The 23,543-nt window shown below is 41.2% G+C and overlaps 1 protein-coding gene across 4 annotated transcripts in view; it reads left to right on the plus strand.

The window, feature by feature from the left end:
• LOC121859166 (glycine receptor subunit alpha-2-like) overlaps window positions 1–21,909 on the plus strand; it is a 259,881-nt gene extending 237,972 nt beyond the window's left edge. For all 4 annotated transcript variants that reach the window (XM_042355913.1, XM_042355915.1, XM_042355914.1 and 1 more), the window contains exons 10-11: window positions 7,626–7,819; window positions 18,852–21,909. In XM_042355913.1, the coding sequence (XP_042211847.1) occupies window positions 7,626–7,819; window positions 18,852–19,022 (365 nt within the window). In that variant the 3' untranslated portion in view covers window positions 19,023–21,909. The remainder of the gene's footprint in view (window positions 1–7,625; window positions 7,820–18,851) is intronic.
• The last annotated feature ends 1,634 nt before the right edge of the window (window positions 21,910–23,543 follow it).

Genomic DNA, 23,543 nt, shown 5'->3' on the forward strand with positions numbered 1-23,543 from the left:
GCCTTCACCTTGTCCCGTATGGCAAAGGGGATAGGCCTGGGTGTGTGGATGGCGAAAGGCGTCGCGCCAGGCTTGAGGTGGATTCTCATCGGGGGGCCTGTCATCTTCTTGAGCGGCGTCTTCTGGAGGTCGGGCTTGGAGACAAGGACGTCGCTGAACTGACGAAAAAAGAACTCCCGGGCGGCAGCAGGTGTGGTCATGGCTGAAACAGGTATCTCTGCACACCTGTTGAGGTGTGTCACAGCGAGGATGGGCTTTGGGAACTCGGATGAGACGATGGCCAAGTCCTGACAATGGCCACATGACAAGAGAGGGGTTTGGATGCCCTCATGGACGTGGACTGTGGCAAGGCAAGACTTGGGACCGAGCTGTAGTGTTGCCTTGAAGCAACCCAAAGGTGGAGACATCGGGGACCCGTCCGCTGTGAGCACGTCGTTCATGGCTGTGGGTGACAGGCTACTCCTGGGGATGTTGAGGGCGTCCAGGTGTGTTGGTCCAATCACCGTGATGTCCGCGCCCGTGTCAGGTATCATCAGGAGGTTGGAAGAGTTGGTACCGTAGGACAGACGAACATTGACGGGCTTGGGGGACCTGTCACTCGAGGTATCATCCACGCGTCGGCATCCTTTGTCGTTCTTGGGAGACGGTGGTGTGGACGTTCTGTCGGGCTGTGAAGAGACGTTTTGACCTGGAGATGGAGGCTTCTTGGTGGACCTGCAACACTTGGCGAAGTGTCCTTGCTTGTTGCAAGCGTTGCATGAGGCCTTGTTGGCAGGACATCGAGGTGTGCGGGGCCAATGGCCTTGAAACCCACAGTTTCGACATGTACTATCAGCCGCAGGGCACTTTCCTGGACCATGCTGGTGCTGACAGTTTCTGCAGGATTCGGGAGAAGAAACTGGTGACTGTGACGGGGGCTGTGGAGAGGACGTCGTCTGCATCTGGCGTTGATTCCTCTTGTAGGTGGAGACGGCGTGGACTTGAGATGGCGATGAGTGTATAGCTGAGGCAGCCTCTCTTGTGGCCTCATACGACCTGCAACAGGTGACGAAGTCGGTGAGGGAAGAGGCGGCGTCGAGGGTGAGGAGTTTCTGAAGCAGGTCCTCGTCACGTACACCCATCAGCAAGATCATCTTGAGCTGGATCTCAGCACAGGTTACAGGATCGCCTGTACATAGGTCCACCTCGGTTGCTAGGTCCTTAAGTCGTGCATAGAAGTCTGAGAATGATTCCCCAGAAGCTTGTTTGCAGGATAGCAGTTCCCTACGACGCAAAGCTTCATTGCGGAGGCCACGGAAATGACTCTGCAAGGCGTTTAAAACCTCTGTCACTGACCTGGGGGAGTCAGGGGGGATGGCTAGCGTGTGCTCTAGGAGGCGTTGAACATCGAGGGAAATGCACGATCTTAATTGGATGAGTTGTTTATGAGGGGGCATTCGGTAGAGGTCAGACATAACAGCAAAGTCTTCGAAACGACGTCGCCATTGACGGTATACTTGATATGTTGCATCAGGTTGAAGAGGTGGGGGACTGGGAACTGAAGACTTGCTGTGCAGGGGTGTACTCGAGACGGCAGGCGGTGGAGGAGGCACGGAGAGGTCGACGAGAGTTGAGACTGGAACAGGTGGTTGAGAAGACACTGAGGCATACCTAGGGGAGATAGGTGACGTGTGAGGAGGCGTTGTCTGAAGGATAGATGAAGAGGCTGAAGCTGGCGAGTTGGTTGTGGCAGCTGGTGAAGTCGTCCTCGTTGCCAGCAATTCCAATAGGTCCAGGAATTTGCGGTTATCAGCTTGGTGTTGTTGTTGAAGTTGAAGGCGGTAAGCTGATTCCTCTGACTGTCTTGACAATTCCTCTTGACGTCGTTTTTCCTCCTCTAATTGACGTCTTTGGGCTTCCTTCTCTTGAGAAACTTGTAGGAAGTGGATTAACTGACGTATATCCTGGCTCCCATCCTTTGAATTTGGCGCGCCCGGCGTGTGAGGCGTGAGGGGGGGTGGGAGGGTCTGTGAGGCGTCGTCTTCCTCATAATCCTCATATAAATTTCCCAGCAAATCGTCGTGGTCAGACATCTCGTGCTTGGTATTGTTGCGATGGGAAAGACAAGGAGAATAAGGTGAAGTGCTATATTTTCGCCAATGGATTTGCTTAAGTGCAGGAACTGGCTGGCAAGTAAAAGAGTACTGACTGTAATATTTGTGAAGTGAGAGGAGGCGGCTAGCGGCGGTGTATTCCTCCGCGCGCCCGGGCGAGCTGGCTGAGTGGTAAGGGGACGCGGGCAGTGGCTTGCGAGCCTCCGTGGATGGGGGGTGTATGCCGGAAGTGCTGTCTTGGAAACTGGGCTGAAGGCGTGTCTGCTACCTGTAGGGCCGCAGAAACATAGCAAAGAGACATGAAAGGCACTGCACTTCACTTAGGGCACTTCACAAGGTCACAAAGCACTTTAAATCCAGGGGCACTGTGGAGTATATCTTCTGGGCGGGAAACACGAGGCCGGAAACAGACGGGGCCGGCTCTTGAGGCTTGTAAACTGTCGTGTTGGAGCTACTCAAACTGCGCCATGTGGTGTGGTGGATGTAATCCTAGACAAGGTTCTTGAAACTCCAGGGCACGAGCAGTAGATATATTCAATAAGTGTACAAGACTGGGCGTGATAGCCAACCGATACAGGAGCGATTACTAGGGACCCCGGACCGTAGGTAGGCCGAGGCCGATCTGAGGGAAATTAGCTAGCTAGGCAAGGGGAGTTGCTAGACATTACTAGGACAATAAATGAGGTCTTCTAATTACTCGACTAGCGCGGTACAGACATAGTACATCGGGACATAGTAAATGAACATAGGCATTAGACATAAGCATAGACATCAGACATGCTATAATAATATGTAGTAATACAGACATGTGAATAACTGGTACAATGAATGGTAACAAGAGTCCTGGTGTCAGGCGTGTTCACATATCTTGGTATGTACATATCTATACAACACCTACTCCGTCACATTAGACCTGCTGTCACATAGCATTACACCTACTCCGTCACATAGCATTACATCTATTCCGTCATATAGCATTACACCTAAACCGTCACATAGTATTACACCTACTCCGTCACATACAGGTAAGACCTGCTCCGTTACATTAAACCTGCTCCATTACTTAGTATTACACCCACTCCGTCACATAGCACTAGATTATGCTCGCAATGAGGTCAACACCATCACGATACTTTATCAAGATCTGTGAAGCCTTATGATGAGGCGCTGTATACATTACTGTCTTCACTTACATTACCATCTGTAAAGAAATCTTCCTAACGCATAATAAAATATTCGTATGTTTTATTCAACTACAGTAAGTGTGTGTGTGTGTGTGTGTATGGAACAGTGTAATCGTTATTGAACTCAATCACTTACACTTCCTCAGGTGTAATTTTATTTAACCATTTACAGCTGGGTAGACTAGGGGGCTTCGGACGCGAACCAGCAACTTTTAGGACTGGAAGCAAGTGTTGCATCAACTCAATCTCCGCAATCTTTCCTAGACATTTACGTCTTGTTAAATATATCTTCACTTTTCAGTTGAAAATGATAAATATTTGAAAATGTTTACATGTTTACTTTAGTTAAAAAATATTTTTGATGTTTCTTTTGAGATATTTTGTAATGAATTCGTACGAATGGAAATTATTCCAGCTGAAGATGAACCACCGTTAGGTTATGTTTAGGTGATCTTTACGTGGATTAAACCGGGGAGTGAATCTTTAGGTGCTCCTAAGATTTATATTAAAAATTAATAATAAGGGAACAGGAACTACGAATTTTCATCAGATAGTTTTTATAATGAAAGCGGTGAAAATTTATTAGATAAACAGCGAAGATCATTATAAGTCGCAACCACAATATTTGATATCAAGAAAACATAACGAAGAATTTACGGAGTGTGCTTGTTGCCTCTATCAATGATGAAGGCCACCAGCTATGATATAATCACACTTGGGAAGATAATACATGCATGTGAGGGGCTCTTGTCGAGATAGGCGCAACACACACACACACACACACACACAACATACAGTATACCCAAACAAGTCAGTCAAATATAATATATATATATATATATATATATATATATATATATATATATATATATATATATATATATATATATATATATATATATATATATATATGTAATATTCAGAAATTTCAGAGCTTTCAAGGTCGTCTGAGGGAAGAGAGCGCTCCCAGCACATAGTGGGAGGTTGTGGAACTAGGCCTATATGATATAAAAAATAATTTGCCGAATTAATAATGATGCGATTCATGAAGTTAAGGGACTATTATTGAATTTGGAATTATTATAGATCGTTTATCAGTCTGAATAATGTTACGGGTGTCCCAAGGAGTTATTAGTTAGGCGGAAAATATGTCACGTAGGCCTAAGCTAACGCCTTGAGAGGACACGAGGCTGGCTGGTCTCTCAGTCACGGAAGCATTCAGACAAACAAGACGTCCCTGCGCGTCCGTCACAGAAATAGTCACGTGGCCTAGTCACCTGTGTTGCACTATTGCAGTATAACAAGTAAGTCTCATTCGATCTCAGACAGGGTTAGATAGGGCAGTGGTAAAGTTAACAAGAGCTAACAGTGAGTTCATTTCAGGGTTTCCGTCAGAACCCACTTGACCGCTAGTTTGATTGCGAGAAATTGGCTGCGAGAGACTGACTGCCGTTTGAGACTGCCGTTGATGATTGAGGCTTGGCGATTGTCGCCTTCGGAACGATCAGTGTAGGCTTGTCACTGGTTAGCGGGGTAGCAAAGGATCTCTTGAGTGAACGAGTGCTCCCGACAACTAAAACGACACGGGACCAGCATCAGCAGTGGGTGATCAGGAGCGAACTCGTAACAATGGTTTTAAATTAGACAAATTTAGATTTAGGCGTGAAATAGGTAAACACTGGTTTGGAAACAGAGTAGTGGATGAATGGAACAAGTTACCAAATATCATCATTAACTCGAATACGCTGAATTGCTTCAAACATAGGTTGGATGCTCATATGAGCAATAGGGGTTGGGTGTAAACGGGACTGCCCAGTATGGGCCAATAGGCCCGCTGCAGTTTCCCCCATTCTTATGTTCTTATGTTACCACGTGGGTGCACAACACCACGTGTCCTCGTTCAGCTAGAAGTGTTACCAACTGGCCATAGACACCTGCTGGCGTTCTCTCTTCCTGCCCTTGGACGCACTGGGAGTACACTGATGCTATCTGAGTAAATTAATGGTCACACACTGAGACCATAAGTCTAGGAGATACCTAGAGGAACATTTTATCTCCCTTATTACGGGTGTATGTTGAGTTGGGTGGAGCATGGTTCACGAGTATTGGTGGACCCAGTAACATATCAATAATAGTGACTATATTTGTGTGTAGTTAATACCATTTCTCAGTTACTGATGTTATCTTGACGTGTGTGGTTTAATATTTCTTAAATAATTTTGATAGTATTGTTTTTTGAATGTTTGTGTCACTAAGTGGAACCAGAGTGATACTGTGATTTAATTCTTTTAATGCATTTAATTTTTCTTTATAATTCCGATCTCAGGTATAACCTTTGTTCCCCAGAGTAGTGTTTAAGTTAGGTTAGGAAGTGTGCATCTGTTGGGGTGATATAATTTTGTTGAAAGCCCCTAAGGCCTGTTTCATGTGTGCAAGCAACATTTCTTAATACTTTAAATTTATTGTTGCCTGAGTTTCTAATAATTTCAATATCATGTATAACTTTTATTCCCCAGAGTAGTGTTTTAAGTTCAAGTTAAGAGGTGCGCATATTGGTGTACCATTATTTGATTGTGTTTGTAGTGTTGGAGGGAATATAAGTGTCTAAATTTTACAGTGTGTCTCATTCATCCCAGTCACAGACGCTATCCTTCCACGGGTCACGGACAATTCATTTTGTTAGTAAATTTAAGTGCTCTTGTGCTGGTTCGAGATTTCTCACTAAGGGGTGCTTCCACTGCCATTACCATCTAATAATCTTTAATAAACCCCAAGTCAAGTGAGAAATTAAAGTCCAGTAAATTCCAACCGGTATATATATATATATATATATATATATATATATATATATATATATATATATATATATATATATATATATATAAATCGATGCTGTATGATGATTTAACTCATGAAGTACGAAGAGACATCCCTGCGTACGATGAATTGAACCCCCAGAGTAAGGAAAGGATAACGTCACGGCACTCAAGGGGTCATTGTGTGTTTGTGTCTGTCTGCCTGTGGTGTGTCTGTCTATGTGCCTGTTTTTCTGTGTGTACATCAAACGCATCCCAAAAGTGTACACGAGTGCAACACCAATTACGTCTTCTCGCCCTTTGTTGTGTGTTGACGTTGTCTAAAACATCCGCCGACCGCACCAATAGACCTCGCTATGGCGGTGCTCGTGAAAATAATACAGGGAAAATTTCAGGCCAGGAAAAGTGCTCGGTCCCATCCCTGTGTCACTGAGCACTTTGGCTATTCATTACACAGAGGGGCTGCGTGTTCTGACCTCGTCATAATGAAAGGGATGCAGGTGGCCAGTTGACCCTTAATGAAACATAACAAGGTAGATGACAATGTTGACAGATAGAAAGGTCAGAGGTCAGGAACTGTTTTCTTCAGTTTCATCCAGGATATTTTCTATAATAGGGAGTTGTGTCAGTCTTAACAACAGCTTAAAATACTGTGAGCTGCATCAGATCAAAAGAGGAGAGTTAAGTTCCTATCAAAACAAGATATGGTGATTGTTGTTGGAACCTGTATCCCGCCATCCCTTCCAATATTGTTTATTATGTATGAAGATAAGAGTTTCCTGAAGAATAAGTGAAGGTGAATGTTATAAGAAAATGTTTATGGGGTGAACAATCTCTAATATATATATATATATATATATATATATATATATATATATATATATATATATATATATATATATATATATATATCTTGATAAAATCACACGGGAAGATGGAAACAACGGAGTACCTTAGCTTTCGTCTTTATTCAAGACATTTCAGAAATATTCAGTTGCCTCTGAAGATGTGAATATATATATATATATATATATATATATATATATATATATATATATATATATATATATATATATATATATATATATATATATATATATATATATATATATATATATATATATATATATATATATATATATATATATATATCGGTCATTTTTTAAGCGGCTCTGGGTTTGTTCACGCAGGTGAGAGCTGTTGCGATTGTGGAATAGACTTAACAATCCTAAAACAGAATCATCAGCAATTGATTCTGTTGATCCTGTCTACCCCCCCCTCCTTCCTTCTCTCCATTATTTCTCAACTTCTTCCCACCCTTCTCCTTTCTTCCTACTTCCATCCTACTTGACCTCCCTTCCCCCTTCCAACATATTCCCCTCCACATTTTTTCTCTGGCTCTCTTGTCCCCTTCCTCCCTCTCCATCACCCTCACTCTCTCCCTCCCTCCCTCCTTGGTCTACAATGGTTGTTGCAGTACCTCCTTCTGGCTTCTATAAACAATGTTCTTAATGCAACTTTCTCATTTCCAGCTTTCGTGTTCTGCGCATTGCTGGAGTTTACTCTGGTCAATTACCTGTGGCGTAAACGACCTGGCGGTGCTGGAGGTAGTGAGAGCGGGTCGTCAGGAGGCGGCAGTAGAAGGCTTGGGGGACCCTGCAACGGCTTCAGAAATAATGAAGGTGAAAGCAGCAGCGGCAACATCCTGGGCGCCGCCACACTTACGGTAAGAACTCCTTGGTCTCCTCCTGCTCAGCACCTGAATACTAGACACCCCAACTTATTTTACAGAAGACAAATCACCTTAACTTTACCACCTAACTTAACCTAACTCATTCCAACAAAACCCAACCTAACCTAATTAATCTAACTTAACCTTGCAAATCATGGCCTAACTAAACCTAATCTAACCTAGCATAACATGACCTAACTCAACCCAACCAAAGAAAAAGTAATCTCAAGTAGCCTAACCTAAAAAAAATTAACAACCAAACAAAACAACCTACCCTAACCTAACATACAGGCAGCGTATGGTGGTTAATCTTTAGGTGAAATAAGCTGAGGTGTCTAATCTTCAGGTGATATCCTTCCGCTGTTACCTGCTACCACTTCTGCTTCTAGCTGCTGCCCTTTTTGCTGTAAACTCCACTTCACTATAAGCTTAAACTGTATTACCTAAACTTTTTCACTTATATCTTGTATGTTATTATCTGCATAAAGATGAAAATTACTATCAGCAGTTTCTCTTTTCATATGTTGTATCATGTCATTACGAGCGAGAGACACCAATAACAACTCTCCAGTTATTGTGTGTTGAGTTCTTATTGGTGTATATTTGAGCAAGACTTTTAAAGATGTTCTAATAACCCTTTTAGGACGACAGCTTAACAGACTGGTTTTCAAACACTTGTATGATGAAGATTTCGTTGGTTGAGTATGAGGATTTAATCTGTGGATGATAGTTTACTAGGATAAGTATTAAACACTTTTAAGATGTGGTTCATTTTATCATGGTCGATGGTCTAACCTTTCAGGATGAAGGTTTAATAGCATGATGGTTCATTATCTTTAGGATGGCGGTTCATTTAGTTAAGTTCACCGGTTTAACATTTTAAAGATGAAAGATTTAAACTATCTCTTGTAAAGGTTAAATATTTTAATCCATGTATGATCTCATCCATTCATAGAACTAAATGTCACTTCATACATACATTAGGATATCGGTAATAGGTATTTTGCTTTATACAGGATGACATATAAGCAGAGGATGACGTTACGATATCAGATTATTAACGTCTTGGAGGATACTTAAGAAAACCTAAACAAAGTTCACCTAACCTAACCTTAATCACCAAGACGATAACGCCTCCATATCGGAATATTAAACCCTTCGAAAAACAAGTTTGCCACATGATATTAACAAAAATAAATTCGCTTAACGATACGTTTAGCATACTGGGACGTAAAATTCCACGTTACTGTCTATTTAGTTTGTACAGTATATTATCTTGATATATGTTGGGGCTGCCTCAGGCAGAAGCTGCCATAACACAGGCCGTATGTGTCAGACGCTGAATCATAAACCGATAGAAAAATGATAATCGGTGTGTGATAAGTACAGCTGACTCATCACACTTTTTACGACTCCTGATTTGTTGAACGGATAGTAAATTTTTCACCTATGTGGTTGACAGTGTAAATAGTTTGGTTTATTGTTGTGATTTATATTAATACAGGTTGTTAGTATGTTTGTTTGGTTTGTTTTTTAACCTCCCGAATACGATGATTTAACCATATGATTATTTACCACTTTGAACAGAATGACTTAACCCACTTGAGTGTAATAACTTAGGCCCTGAGTTTTAATCATCCTCTTCTGTTGATGGGGGTCGTCGTGTTTACAACCAGACTTGTAAAAAAATAGTCACGAAGGACACCACACTACAGTTCTTGACAGGGAGGTGTGGTGGTAAAATTAACCTATAATATAGCAATTGGTTAATTTTACAGAAACGCCTCCCTGTCACGCATTGTAGTGCAGTGTCCTTCGTGACTATTTTTTTTTACAAGTCTGGTTGTAAACACGACGACTAGTCCGGTGGCTTGAAATACAGTCATTATAACCCACAAGGGTCAATTTGAATATTGTACCCCAACCGGATTGGGGTGTGGACAGGGGTGACAGCTAATTTTCAAAATGGCCGCATCGCCCAAATGTAATCGGCAATATCTCGCTTAATATGTAAACAAAAGACTTACTTTGGGGTGTTAATACCCAGGTTTTTAAGGCCAAAAAGTAAAAAAAAAATATATATTTTTCATGTAGGTGATGTCAGTCATGTTTTTACAAGATTTCCTCCCTTTATATATATATATATATATATATATATATATATATATATATATATATATATATATATATATATATATATATATATATATATATAAGCAAAGACAAATATTAAAGCAAATATCCCAAGGTGTACGTCGGTAAAGTCCTTACCTATAACCCAAGTTAGTTAAGTTCTGTCTATAGTATCCCTCAGTCACTATACCACAAACACAGTGTCTGGCTGGTATCACTATCAGTGTATACTTTTGGAGTGTCCTGGCCAACGATTATACCATAGTGACCTAGAGGTAATACAGGCGGTGCTTACCTGTTCCTAAGGTATGTGTGGGTACTGGAGTCTGTGGATACTGGAGGAACACGATGAGAGAGAGAGAGAGAGAGAGACTGGTGGGTAGGTGGTTTGGGTGTCTACCACTGTCTTGTGGTCACACTTTTCAGTGAATGGCTGTGGGAGAAACCCCGGAGAGAACCCCGGCTTGGGTTCCATGAGGCAGATAATGGACATATACATCATCTGGCAACCCCTGTAATCAACTGCTCTGGGTAACACATGCTTACAGAGCTCCAAAATAGACCTTAATGACGGAATACGCGGAAGAGGTGACTAACTTGAGAACCCAACGACCACTGACGGATGAAGGCAGTGCAAAGACGGACAAGTTACTAAGGGAGAACCCAACAAACTGGGCTATCAGCAGTCCAGTGCAACTCTCCCTCTCCTCAGTTGTTGCAGCTACTTGCTCCATTGGATCAGGAAAAGGGAGAGCCAAGATGACGGGGACAGGCAGTAATGACAGCCAAAAGTCCATAGTCACAACTCTGTACATGGACGGAACAGATGAGATAGTTGTTATGCTTATGGGAAGGGGGCTAGAAAGGGTGCCCAAACCATAGTTGGTCTGAAAATTCACCTGATAAGGCAACCGCACACAGTAACGTCATCTTAATGCAATCAAGAACATCACAACAGATCAAAACAAAAACAACTAGGCAACCTATTATGGTCACTGCATGGAATGTCAAGACTCTTTTTGATACTGGCATAAATGAGCGTCCTGAAAGAAGAATCGCCCTTGTGGCAAAGGAGCTGTCTAAATATAACATTGACATCTCAACCTTCTTCTGAAAGACTAACTTAAATACTTGTTGGGGGTCAATGAGAGCCTCATGATACTCTCCAAGTCCCACTGAATGACTCGCATCATGCCTCCTTCATCAGCGCATACAACCCAACACTGGATGCAAAGGATGACATCAAGGAGGCCTTTTACACTGACCTTGACAGAGTGCTAAACTTTATCCACAGAGAAGATAAGGTGACTTCATTGCCAGAGTTGGCAGAGATGCTGACTTATGGCAGGAAACCATAGGGAGAAACGGAGTGGGCAAGTGTAATCTCAACGGCCTACTCCTCTTCAGTAAGTGTGCTGAACGCAACCTCACTATCACCAATACCTTGTTTAGGCAGGCCGACAAGTTCAAGGGTTCGTGGCAACACTCACGGTGCAAATATTGGCATCTCATTGACAACATCTCTGTCAGAGAAAGATATCGCCGAGATGTTCTCATCACCACAGCCATGCATGGCTCACTCAGATCATTGTGAAACATCACCAGCTCGTCAAAGCAAAACTCCACCTTCACATCACCTCAAAACGGCGAAAGCAACAGGTCTTCAGAAGTGGTTTTAATACCGAGCAACTGGAGGATCAAGCAGTAGAGCCTGCTTTCAGAGAGAAGCTCGACGACAGGCTGACACACAACCCATCAACAAACAACCAGAATCCAAGCACGAAATGGGGTACCCTCAGAGCTATTATCATAAAAACCTGCAGTGATGAAAATAACCAGGAAATTGACGTTTTCCTTTCTGGTTAACGTGCTGCCTTCTGTGAATGGAAGAACAACCCTAAGTCTCAGATCAAAGTTGATACCTTCCTCCAGAAGTTTGCAATTGCCCAATGCAAACTTCGGGAAATTTAAGGCAAATGGTGGACTAAAACAAAAACAAAAACACCTGAAGCGCAAAAAACTGCAGATGAGCAACAAATGCGCGATTTTTCAACTCCACTAAAGCAATGTATGGACAAAACTACTCTTGGCGCGGCCCCCCGCCGCTCATGGGAAGATAACTCTTTAATTAAAAGTGAAGAGGGAATCCTTCAGCAATGGAAAGAGCATTATTATTTGTTGCTTAACCAGAACCCCGATGTGGGATGTCCTCAATACCCAACAGGTCCCTTAGCACCCATGGCTGGCCCATCTCGTCTATCCTCCATCACATGATAAGGTACCGTAGCTACTGTTATCAAGGAAATTAAAAATAACAAGGTCTGATAGAATCCCACCGAGGTGTATAAAGCAGAAGGACCTCTGTTTACCAGTCATCTTCACTGTCTCCTGGAGAATATACTGTATTTGAACAGGAGGAAATGCCCTAACATCTAAAAGACGTCTCCATTGTTAGTATCGGACTGTGGCAACTGCCGCTGGATCTCGATGCTGTCTGTAGCTTGCAATATTATCGCCCGAGTCCTCCTAAACAGAATATTTCCTGAGGTGAAAAAACTTCCTCCCAGAATCTCAATGTGGCTTTAGATCATTACGTGGTACTACTGACATGATCTTTGTTGCTCGCCAGTTACAGGAAAAGTAAAAAAAAAAAAACCAGCTCCGTGACTTGTACTACACAGTACGTCTCCATGTATGTACACAGTAAAAAAAAGTACCACATGGATTATGTGCGAAACAATATGACACCACGGACAAGGGTTAGTAGAATATGCATACCAACCCTCCCGGCACATCAGGTGATGTGTGGATCATTATGGAAGTCAGCAGACCCCCCTGCGCGATACTTTTTTTACTATCTGTACAATATGTAAACGTCACTATAGGGAGTAAAGGCACTCTTTGAGGCAACTGTACTTGGCCTTCATCGACCTTACTAAGGCCTTTTACTCGTTGAGCAGGGAAGTCCCCTGGCGGATCCTCAGTCCCCTGAAATTCATCGCTATTATGAAGCAACTCCATGGGGGCATGAACAGCAATTTCCTATAATTATAATGGCACCCAGTATGAGTTCTTCCCCATTCAAACATGGGTAAAACAAAGATGTGTACTGGCACCAACTCTCTCTTCCATTTTCTTGGCTGTCTTCCTTACTAGTGCTTGTGCCAATTTAGCTGGTGGCATGGATATCCAGTACCGGATGAAAGAACTTTTCAAAATAAGATGGCTCCAGGCAGGAACAAAGGAGTCGGCCACTTCTATCATTGAACTTCATTATGTAGATGACTTTCGTCGCTCACACTGAATGCAACCTGCACACTTCAGCCTTGAGGTGAATGTATGGAAGACATATACAGTATTCTCTTCCAGCCTGCCCTGGTTCACGTACACCCTCTACCATCCATCCAGGTTAACAGTACTAACCCTTCCAACGTTAATCACTTTCAGAACCTTGGCTCCCACCTGTCCACCACCGAAGAGAGATTCAACATCAACTCAGCTGAACGTCTCAAGCCTGTAGCAGACTTCGTATCCGTGTTTTCAGCTGTAGGGAGCTGAAATTATCTACAAAGCTGTGCATATATTGATTGTAGGAGCTTCGAGGCTGTCAATATCCATGAACATCTATGTTGAACTGGCCAGGTTACTCGCATGGAAGACAGCAGACTGCCTAAAAAATGGTAAACTTAATGCTGTCAGGTAACGAAAAAGGTATAAGAATAGTCTTAAGCCAAACCTGAAAATTGCTAAATCGACGCCCACACGTGGGAGACGTTTACCCCATAACACAACGCTTGGAGGAGCACCAGATGAGAAAGTGTAACTACTTTCGATATAGCCCGACTGCATACCGAGGCAGACATGCGCCAGCGACTGAAAGACGGTGTCGCCGGCCTCCCTCATTAGATGTACAGCTCCACATGTGTAACATCTGCATCGACCTCTCGGGCCACCTCAGAGCTTACCAACGAAGACTGGCGTAAATAAAAACTCGCCTCTTATTATTGTTTCGCCGCTGGGTAAACGTCATACTCGATTAAATGTAACAGCAAAGAAGTAATAGTAGGATACCAGAGTGTGTGACTACTGTAGAGTATGAATACTTGAGAGAGTGTGTGTGTGTGTGTGTGTATTGGATTGTGTGTCTGAGTACTGGGTTGTGTGAGTGTGGGAGTACTACAGTTTATGAGTGTGTGAATACTGGAGTGTGTGTGTGCGTAAATTAAAAAAAAAAAAAAAAAAATAATAATAATAATAATTAACGGTTTATTGAAAAAGTTCTGCAACCCGAAGGCTGAAAATATACATTGGACAAAAATGACATATTACACACAAAGACATGAGGTAGGTGGGTCGTTTAACAAAAGCTTTCATTACTGAAAGAAGGAACATGAATTGAACGTACAAATTATTATAGTTTACAGTTGATGGGCTGGGCCTGGACTGGTCTTGGAGACATCGGGTGGTGTGTTCACGTGGTGGAGTAACTCGTCTTCGAGTGTTGATATGAAGGATCCCACGTGGTCATGGAGACATCGGGTTGGTGTGGTGTTCACGTGGTGTAGTAACTCGTCCTCGGGTGTTGATATGAAGGACCTCACGTGGTCATGGGGACATCGTATGGTGTGGTGTTCACGTGGTGCAGTGACTCATCCTCGGGTGGTGATATGAAGGACCTCACATGGTCATGGGGACACCGTATGGTGTGGTGTTCATATGGTGCAGTGACTCGTCCTCGGGTGTTGATATGAAGGACCTCATGTGGTCATGGGGCACCCTATGGTGTGGGGTGGTGTCACAGTACCTCACTCTCTCTCTGCTCGGTGATGTTATCTCGTAGTCAGGTGCATATCCGGCCCCGCTGTTGTTCCCAGGGTGAACGGATTAACACCGTCTGGTCAGAGGATGGTTCCCAGGGGTCACGGCTCTCACTGGTACTGTCTAGTGCTGAATTCACTGGCTTAAGCACTGTTCAATACTGATCCCACTTCTTTCCGAAACGAAATTGTCACTTTTGATTATGTGGTGTGTGTGTGCGTGTGTGATAAAAATATAAGAACAGAAGGAAGAGAAGAAATGGATGAAGGGGAGGGACATAGAAGAATAAATTGATAACGAAGGAGAGAATTAACGACGGAGAGACAGAGAGAAGGAGAGACGTAGAGACAGAGAGAATGCAAGACGGAGAAACTGAACTGATATTGAGACAGAGATTAAAAGACGGAAAACAGAAAAAGAGGTTGAGAAACGGAGAGACGTAGAGACAGAGACAGAGAACCTGATAGACGTAAATGCAGAGAGGCAGAAAGACGAAGACAGACGGAGAGACAGAGACTCACAGACAGAGACAAAGAGATAGCCACAGAGAGATGGCCATAGAGAGACTGGGAAAAGGAGAGACAGAGAATGAGAGACAAAGTAACAGAGAGGAGTGCCAGAGACTGAAAGACGAAGATACAGAGAGACGAAGAAAATGAAAGACGGTGAGACAGAGACGGGTGATGGAGACACCACAGTGAACAATAAATGAGAGGGAACAAGGAAGAGAATACAGAGCAGGAATATTTAAAGAGTGAAAAGGGGTAGAATGAAGTGGGAAGAAACGAGACAAAGACAATGAAAAGAAAGGAAATGAGACAATAAGTGACAGAGGAAGTGGACAAGCAATAGAGAGGGCGTGGAAACCAGAAGAGAGGGCATGGGGTAAGTAGAGAGGGCGTGAGAGGAGGTAGGGAGTGTGTAGGGACCAGTAGAGAGGACATGGGGTTCAGTAGAGAGAGCGTAGAGGTCAATAGAGAGGGTGTGGGGGTCAGTAGAGCGGGTGTGGTGGTTCAGTAGAGAGGGCATAAGGGACAGTAGAGAGGGCATAAGGGACAGTAGAGAGGGCATAAGGGACAGTAGAGAGGGCAAGGTTTAAGAGAAAATGAAACGTGTTTTTGAGTGAGGTTGAGGGAACTGATTGGTGTTGCGGGAACAGAATTACTAGAAAGGGAGACACGACTTTGACAATGGAGAATGTGGGCGCTGATGGGTTACTCTGTGGACAGAGGGTGAGAGGGGTGACCAGACTGCCAGATGGTGTGACGGAATGTTATTTGACATATGGTGTGGACGAGGGTGTGAGGTGTGACGAGACTGATTGTGTGGCAGATGGTATAAGGAGTGACGAGATTGGCAGCTGGCTCATACCATTACCTCCCTCGTGTCCTCTATTTTTCCCCTCCTCCTCTTCCTTCTCCTCCTGCTCTTCTCACTCTATCCTATTACTCCTCATCTCCTCTTCTTCCCTCTCCACCCCTCCTCTTCCCAAGCCGCTCCCTCCTCCTCTCACTCCACCCCCCTTCCTCTTCTCTCCATCCCCTCCTCCTCTTCCCTCCCAAACCCCCCTCCTCCTCCCACTTCAACCTCTTCTCTCTCTCCTCCTCCTCCTCCTCCTCCTTCTTCTCTTACTATTACTCCCCCCCTCGTCCACCTGCTCCTTCTACTATTACTCATCCTCCTCCTCTTCGTCATCATCATCACCATCACCTTCTATCTCATTCTTTACTGGTGTGATTTTATCGCATTGCCAGTTGTGTTCTGGGAAGCACTCTCTTTCTCTCAGTTTCACTTTCCAAACCATTGACTTTCATGATCAAAGTTTTTTTTGTGTGTGTGTGTGTGTGAGACAGACAGACAAACAGACACACGGACAAGCGTTCAGAGAGAGAGATCCTAAACAAAATTGTAATTCACGTACGAGTTTGCGTTGGCAGGATTCAAATATGGGTTTTAAATTTTACATACCTTTAAAATTGGTGTTTTATTTTTTATTTTTACAGAATTTAATTTTTCTGTTAAAAGAAAATTCAAATTTTAAGAGGGTACTCCAAGGTGGTCCCATATCACCCTAGCTCTTTACTGCTGTACTTAATAACATAATTCATAACATCAACAACACATCACGACACGAATACGAGAAGTGAGTAAAACAAGAGAAAGCGTGTAATTATGAAATATGACTTTCCCAAAACTAATGTTCAACAGTATGACAAATTTTCGCTCAACACAAATTAATAGTTTAGAAGCAGAGGAAGTTATAGGGATATACAGTGCACATTTATGGTGTCCAGTGTCTCAAATGATAATATGTTCATATTTTTGTGTCTGAATAATGATTATGTTCTCTTTATTTAAATGTATATGCCCAGTGTCATCTTTTGGGCAAATTGAAGTTCACTAATCGAGTCAGATGTGACGTTATTCTGGAGGTATAGTTAGCAGAAAGGTGTTGGAAAACAGCCATTTTGCATTGACCTAATTTTGTCACTTCCTAGATTTTTTTGTCTATATATATATATATATATATATATATATATATATATATATATATATATATATATATATATATATATATATATATATAAAACAAAGATGTATGTCTGTGTGCTTGTGTGTGTGTGTGTGTGTGTGTCCATGTCCACAGGAGAATCTCGGAAACTAATTTACCGATCTGTAGTGATGATGAATGGTGTTATATGTAGTGATGATGGATGGTGTTATATGTGGTGATGATGGATGATGATGTTATGTGTAGTGATGATGAATGATGTTATATGTAGTGATGATGGATGATGTTATATGTAGTGATGATGGATGATATATGTAGTGATGATGGGTGGTGTTATATGTAGTGCTGATGGATTTTGTTATATGTAGTGATGATGGATGGTGTTATATGTAGTGATGATGGATGTTGTTTTATGTAGTGATGATGGGTGGTGTTATATGTAGTGATGATGGATGATGTTATATGTAGTGATGATGGATGGTATTATATGTAGTGATGATGGATGATGATGTTATATGTAGTGATGATGGATGTTGTTATATGTAGTGATGATGGGTGGTGTTATATGTAGTGATGATGAATGATGTTATATGTAGTGATGATGGATGATGTTATATGTAATGATGATGGGTGGTGTTATATGTAATGATGATGGGTGGTGTTATATGTAGTGATGATGGATTTTGTTATATGTAGTGATGATGGATGATGTTTTATATAGTGATGATGGGTGGTGTTATATGTAGTGATGATTAGACAATAAAATAATAACAGTTTAATGCTAAAAAATATACTTTGTTGTACCGTTGTAGTGAAAAACATGGTGGAACTTACATACACCGTTAATGAACTATTGATGCAAGAAGAAGTTTTGGGGACTGAACAGTGAGACAATGTGGAGCCTCCCGGAGGGTGGCGTCCTCCCGTTGCCTAGCGGATGAGCCGCCCGGAGGGCGGCGATTCTGCTAGTATGTTATAAAACACACCTCAATAAATCTAACACCACCAAAAAAAATTTTTTGTAGCAATTTTGGGGGTCAAACTATATATTGACCCATCTAAATAAGATCCAATTGTTTCTTTTATTTGATAAGTATTATAATTAACGTGTGTGTCATGTCCATATCTACTCAGAAGAGCTAGAAAATATACTAACATTTACTAATAATTCTTACTCTTTCTCTTCCCATCACCATTTCCCCATTCCTCTTACCTTTTGACATTTCCAACCGGTCTTTCCTCTCCTCCTCCTCCTCCCCCCCTCCCCTTCCCCCCTTGTCTCACCTTTCACATTTCTCATATCTCCTTGTCATATTTTATCTCCCCTTTTCTTGCCTCTCACCCACAACTGTTCTCATGTCACTTACTGTACATGCTGTCTTCTCTGCTGTTTCATTTCTATAATAATTTTTTTTTTATACTTGTTTCGGTTTTTGCTTTTCAATTGTTGTTCTTGTATACTGGAGGCAACTTTCTTTTGCATGAATTCTGTCTGTCTCTGTATTCTTTCGCCACCCACCCACTCACTCCCCCACCAACTCCCCACCTGGATGTGACCTACAGGGAGGAAAGACCACACCGGAGGAGCTGAGTACCTTGCCTGTCCAGTTCGTACAAGCTCTCACCCAGACCAACAAGATGAAGGCTCGTAGGATCGATGAGTGGTGTCGAATCCTCTTTCCGACTGCATTTGGACTCTTCAACGTGTGTTACTGGTGCTACTATCTTATCTAGGGGACCAGTTTAACATGTGTTACTGGTGTTACTATCTTACTAGGGCACCAGTTCAACATATGTTACTGGTGCTACTTTATCTAGAGCGTCAGTTCAACGTGTGGTACTGGTGCTACTATCTTATCTCGAACCTTCAGTAAATCTACTTTTCATGCTCGTCACTAAGCAATTGTGTACGAAATTTTGGTCACCTGTTAGTGGTGAGGCTCCTCTCCCTTGCCACACTCTCTCTCACTCATTATCACTAAGGGTGTCTATAAATGATTACCCTAAAAACAGTATGCTCTCATGCTTTAATCAGGGTAATCATTTATGGACGCCCTGTATATTAACGAAACACGTACCACCATCTAAGATTGAGCTTGGAATTTAGACTTTTATTGCCCGAACTCTTCCGTTTTATTACTATTACTTATTATGCACGAGGAACCTCATAGCAATGATACATGTATAAGTGGTGTAACCCAGTACACATGTAACTGTTGTAATACAATACATACAGGTATGTAACAGTATTGACATAATGCACAATGAATGTACTGTGTAACACAATGCAGTCTCAGCACTGTTGTTTGTCAAAAGCTTACAAACAAACGATTATACTTACGACTAATAATTCTTATAGTTGCTGTTTGTAATGCTTAGGATATTCAGCGCTACTGTCATGTAGTTCCCCACCTGCAGTTTTATTTGCGTCTCTGTAGGATTCAATTATATAACAATATTCAAATTAATTCATTCAAACCTATAAGTGAATATAAAGCATATAAGATTTATTCATGATCTTGTTGCTCAGAATATTTTATGTTTGCTCCTTTACTTTAATAATATCCAGCTGTTTATTGATTTCATTAATTTTTCTTCCAGTCAATGAAACACATTTTTTATGAGGGTTGCTGAATCTCTCAGACATATAACTTTAAGTTTATAATTTTTCATAGAAAATGTAATGAGATTAAAAGCGGTGAGCCCCATAGAGATTAAAACGCTGGATGGTTAATATAAACCTTTGAAAAATGTTTTATACGTAGAGCCCCCACAATGGTATCTTGATTAAATGGTTGAGCAATAAACCAATAACCAGGGATGTGGGACATATTGCTTGGGAGAAGTGAGGGAACAATGGTACAATTTTTTCACTCAACACCTAACAGGAAAATATGACGAGTGGCATTTGATAAGATAAATTTTCCACAGTTATCCCGAGCAGTGTGTAAAACAATACAATTGAGGGAAAAGGAGGAAAAGATGCGAAAATTGTATAACATCATTTAATTGTGATAAAAAGAGAGGTGCAACTGGTATATGAGGCGTTGGTTGCTTCCCTTACGCGAGAGGTTAGATCCCACATTATAAACTATCCATAACACTGTTATTGGGCGAAGGTTAACTGAATGATTCACAAAAGGTCCTTAATTTTTAAGGGAGTTGAACAAAGAACTCTTGGGGTATATCAAATTACTTTCCTGCTGCGTATGACTAAAACCACACAAACGATGCACGTCATTGGTCCACCTGCACACGATTTACGCATCAGGAGCTCAATTCAGCTCTGCCGAAGAAGGCCTCTTCAGTGATCCTCTGCCTTAGCCTACAATTTTCCAGGACTGTTGAGTCATGAAAATCTTTGATGTTATTAACCTTTGATGATGATAGTTCAATTCCCTGAGGATACTAGCATAAATTATCATCCTTAAAACAATTATAACAAAAACCAACGCCAACAAAGGTTAATAATAATACAAATATTTCATGGGTCAGTTTTCCTGTTTTTTTAATAAGTAACGAGAATAACAATACTTCTCGTCAAAATTGTCATCAACTGTAGTAGGTTACGTGTTGATGTACTGACAACTTAAATACAAAGTTACTAATCACCGACTCATGATCCTTCCCGGTCACGCACCTCCTCTGAGGCTTGTTGTCACCTGTTTTTATTCAGGTTAATCACTCTTCTGTGTATTTTGCACACTGGATATTTTTTTCATGTGGATTATGATCTTGTGTGTCGTGTAACGTTGCTATGTTAATATTTTGACAAATTTACGATGCTCTGTTTTATAGTACATAAATATATACCGACTAGTTATTATCGAGATGACTTTCTGGCAAAACTGATGACAAGAACACACGCCTGAGTTTTGTTATTAATAATATTTGTTGAAGACTATCATGTCTTAGTGTACTGGAAGAGTGTTACCATTGTGTTACAAGTAGAGAGGAAACACCCTTAAATCTTGACTCACAGAGCACTTGGCTCAATATATAATGATACACCTTGATAAGACACATAATGGAGCACAAATATATATTGAACGGCAGTAAATTCTGGATTTTTTTTATTTTTACATTACTATTACCACAAGCAAAGCGTTGGATCAAGGAGTTGTCTTTACATAAAGCTTTTCTCCTCACCTTTCAACGTGCCTCATCAGTCGTTACCACCTGCTTCCTAAATATCAAAGCTCTACTAAATGACTTTTTAAGAGTCAATTCACCGAGCTTGGTAAATTTTGTTCGTTCATACAATACATAATATTTACATTATCGTGATTTTACAAACATAAAAAATGTTTTGATCAGATTTTAACAAAGAGAAGTGGGCATCAGAATAAATCTTACACCCTGTATATAGAACGCTTTAGAGAGATTATAGCCATGTTACTAGCTTTGCTAAAATAGTTGACACACAACTCCATTGTGACAACCAAGCAAGTAGTCATTAACGTACTCTTTAAGTGATCCCAGTAAACAGTAAATAAGTATGGTGATAACAGTCCGTCTTGCTTTACCTCTGATAGGAGCAGCAAATGTTTCTTCTGTGTACTGAAACTCCAGACTTAAGCACCAAATTACTAGTAACTTCACAAAAAAAAAATATGTCACCGCACTTCGTAGTAAAGTTATAATAACTCGTTACATTGAAACTTTACTTGTACCAAAGAAAAACCAATAAATTTGTTGTATTAATTTATGATTTTTTTTACTGCATAATATACATCATTCAGTGCCATGTCCCTCTTTCCAGCCAAACTGTGGCTCAGGGTAGTGAGTCTTACACTTTTGGAGACGTTTGGCTTATGTCCATACTCAATACTGTAACATTACTAATAATTTAACTAATACATGAATCATTTACACAGACAAACACAGTTTTTTTCCAGTAGTTGTACTGAATCAACACAAGCCATGAGAACCTCGTCGGCAATATTCTGCATCCGTACTAAAACACCTCGAATCAGAACAAAAACCATTATTACAGAAAAGTTGAAACAACTCGTAGTACCACAAAGATTGTGACCTACTCATATTTTAGCATAATTACGCCTACTTGTGACTAAATTGTAAGCTTGTTTATAAGAGTAAAATGTTATTTGCAGTGTACAAGAGTGATTAATAACTGTAAAATGTCTTGGTGAAAGCCGCTATATAATTCATGAATGTATCAGGTTATATTGCTGTATAAGAACAACGACAAAGTGCTGGCCACTCAAACATGGTCAGATCCGCGAAGCTATATCATGTACACCAGTGTCGTGAAAGACGTCAATACTTTCATATAAAGTAAAATGACAAACAAAGCGCGTCGAGCATAGTGAAGGTCAGTAATACCAAGGATTAGTCCTTGAATAACACCACCTGGTGTAGCTCACAGCTGATCTTACCTTTATCATTAAGGATGTGTAGCTGTGTTAACATATTCAGCGAGTTATGTCTATGACAGTCATGTAGTCAATCTATAACACGGCGACGAGGCCGCGTGTGGATGGGATGAAGACTTTTTGAAGGGGTGAGTGTCTGGGAAGGGGGCGGGGACCTCTTACACCACCACTGTGTAGGACTTTAAGTGTGTGTGTGTGTTTGTTTGTATGTATGTATGTATGTGGACGACGCCATTCTGTGTACCAACAACATGTTGAGATGTAACGGTGATACACTGCGTGATAACTTTCGTGGACAAACTGGCTAACATGGTGTATGACATTCAATAAGATTTTCAGGTGATGCGTGAAAACATTATTATTACGCATGACATCGCCGAGTTGTTTGAAACAAGTTTTATTAAGAACAATAAAAAGGTTTTGTTTTACCTATTTTGATAGGAAACTAGGAAATGCTGAAGCGTATGATATATATATATATATATATATATATATATATATATATATATATATATATATATATATATATATATATATATATATATATATATATATATATATATATATATATATATATATATATATATATATATATATATATATATATATATATATATATATATATATATAAAATCGTACACACACACACGCGCACACACACACACAGTTTCAGCATAAACAAAACAAAACGGAAATAATCTTAGTTCTGAGGCTGTTGTAGTTTAACTTTCATCATTTTGCACAACAAATTCAAGTTCGACAAAACAACACCATATAAAGTTTGAGGAAGTGACAGTTAAGGGGAGACTTACCTACTGGTGTCTTCTCCGGCGTATTACCACACACGTTAAAAGGCCAT

Source organism: Homarus americanus, unplaced genomic scaffold (genome assembly GCF_018991925.1).
Source record: "Homarus americanus isolate GMGI-L3 unplaced genomic scaffold, GMGI_Hamer_2.0 scaffold50924, whole genome shotgun sequence".
In the NCBI taxonomy this organism is placed as follows: domain Eukaryota; kingdom Metazoa; phylum Arthropoda; class Malacostraca; order Decapoda; family Nephropidae; genus Homarus; species Homarus americanus.